Source organism: Carlito syrichta, unplaced genomic scaffold, assembly GCF_000164805.1.
Source record: "Carlito syrichta isolate Samal-C Ts95f unplaced genomic scaffold, Tarsius_syrichta-2.0.1 Scaffold143871, whole genome shotgun sequence".
Taxonomy (NCBI): domain Eukaryota; kingdom Metazoa; phylum Chordata; class Mammalia; order Primates; family Tarsiidae; genus Carlito; species Carlito syrichta.
Genome location: NW_007087967.1, coordinates 1,933 through 4,310, shown reverse-complemented (window position 1 = coordinate 4,310; position 2,378 = coordinate 1,933). Strand labels below are relative to the sequence as shown.

At 60.3% G+C, this 2,378-nt stretch overlaps 1 protein-coding gene across 1 annotated transcript in view; it reads right to left on the bottom strand.

Annotated features, from left to right (window-relative positions):
* The window catches only part of GNA15 (G protein subunit alpha 15), a gene marked incomplete at both ends in the record, with an annotated part of 10,367 nt that overhangs the window by 7,650 nt on the left and 339 nt on the right, over positions 1-2,378 (bottom strand). Inside the window, one exon of the mRNA XM_021708705.1 lies at positions 1,161-1,290. Coding sequence (XP_021564380.1) covers positions 1,161-1,290 — 130 coding nt within the window. The remainder of the gene's footprint in view (positions 1-1,160; positions 1,291-2,378) is intronic.

The following is a 2,378-nucleotide window of genomic DNA, read 5'->3' as shown; positions in this document are numbered from 1 at the left end:
CATTTCCCCATCCCATCATCCACTATCCATCCATCTGTTCATTTATTCACCCACTCACCCATCCACCCCTTTCCACGCCCATCTTTCCAATCACCCACGTTCACCTACTTCCACTCTGCCCTGAGCTGGTCACGAAAGAGGCAAGACTTCAGCTCAGCCCCTGACCTTCGGGACTCCCCGTCTGGCAAGGAGACCCCCGCTAAACAGACAACTTAGGCATCTTCCTGACAAGGACTACTGGAGAGGCCGGAACAGCATGTCCGGGGGACCCAGGGAAAAAAGGGACCCAGATGCCCTCTGTCTGGGCACCGCCTGGCCGCCCTCGACCAGCCCATGAACGGAGACCTTGCTAAGGTCACCGATGACCCTCTAACTGCCAATCCCAGAGTCATTTCTCTGCCTGTGTCCTCCTGACCTAGCCTTGACTTTTGACATTGGCCATCGCGTGCCGGATGACCCCTTGCTGCCCCGGCCACTCACACCTGACTTCCAGCTCAGCCTGTGTGCGAATTCAGACACCTCCCCGATGCCCCCGGGTCCCTCGGACTCAACCTGCATCAAAGGACACCATCACCGTGTCCCGCCCCACCCTGCTGGCTCCACCCCTGTCACCTTGACAAGGAACGCGGGGGTCCTGTTCGAATCCCCACACTCCCCATGGCCACTGTCCCGGCCCTCACCGGCCCTTCCTGCCTGGACCGTGGCTCTTGTCTCTCCCTGAGCCTCCCATCGTCCAACTTCATCCCTTCTGACCCATCCCCTGGTGTTGGCCACGACTGAGACTACCCTCTGAGCTCCCCCAGCCCAAGACCCTCCCTATATGTAGACCGTAGTCTCTCTTTTCCCCTCCCCAGGAGCCCCTCAAGGGTTAGGACTAGCAAACACCTATTCATCCATCAACACCCCCATACCAATGTTCCCTTCTCCAGGAAGATCTCCCTTCCTAGAGCTCTGGCACCTCACTCTGGGCTCTTCCAGGTCCTAGCCTGACTACACAGGGGCCTGGAGGTGTCTATGTCCACCTTTGCCTCCCCAAGCTTGGAAGCACCTTGAGGACTGGGACTAAGAAACTCCTATTCATCCCTGAAGGCCCCAGCTCTCTTGCCCCGCCTACGGAAAGCCTCTTCCGCCCCCTTGGCTAGGCCAGGCTGCACACTCACCGCAGGTTGGTCTTCTGCACGGAGAAGCAGTACTCATTGATGCCCGTGGTGGGCATGCGGCTGCGAAGCACGTCCTGGGCCGTGGGGATGTAGCCCTCCTCGGTGATGCGCTCCAGGTGCGACAGGTAGCTGTGGGGTGAGAGGTCCTGAGGCCCAGACTTACAGCCAGCCTCCCTTTGCTTCCGGGAGGCCAGCTCAGGGCCCAGGGAGGACTCCCCCCCAGGAGTGACCAGGACCTCCGGGGTCTGTGGGGGCCCAGGGGCGCCCCCTGAGGCGGTGGAGTGTCAGAAAGAAGCACCTTCACACTCAGAGCAGCGAGACCCAAAAGGGGGTGACATCAGGCCAGGCTCGGTGGCTCAGCCTGTCATACCAGCGCTTTGGGAGGCCGAGGCGAGTGGACTGCCTGAGGGCTCAAGACCCGCCCAGGCAACTTGGCAAGACCTCAGTGCAGTGGTGCGCGTCTGTAGTTCCGGCCACTTGGAAGGCTGAGTCGGAAGGATCGTCGGAGCCCAGCGGGTCGAGGCTGCGGTGGCCGGGAGCGGCCACTGCACTCCAGTCTGGGCGACAGAGTGAGACTCCGACTCAAAAAAAAAAAAAAAATGATATAAAGCCGGGCTCGGTGGCTCAGCCTGTAATTCCAGCACTTTGGGAGGCCGAGATGAGTGGATTGCCTGAGCCTGGGTTCGAGACCCGCCTGGGCAACTTGGCGAGACCTCATCTCTACAATAAATCAAAAATGAGCCGGGCATAGTGGCACATGCCTGTGGTTCCAGCTGCTTGGAAGGTTGAGGCGGAAGGATCGCCGGAGCCCGGCAGGTCGAGGCTGCGGTGGCCAGGAACGGTCACTGCACTCCAGTCTGGGCGACGGAGTGAGACTCCGACTCAAAAAACAACAAAAAAATTATATAAAAATAAGGGGGAAAAAACCCCTAATAGCCTCACTGGGGAGTGGTGTCACCTGGGGAAACTGTCACCTCAGGGGTGGCACTGCCCCAAGAGTGGTGACAGCTTTAGAGCCGCCTCCCAGCCGTCAAATCACCCTGGATGTTCAGCATCACGCCTGGCATATCACCCCGGGAACAGGGTCACCGTCAGGAAGAGGGTCACCCCGGGAACAGGGCCCCCTCGAGAATGGCATCACCCAGGAAGGGCGTCACCCCGGAGCGGCCCACCCACAGCCCGTGGCTCCCTGCCCCTGCAGGCAGCCGCCCGCCCTGG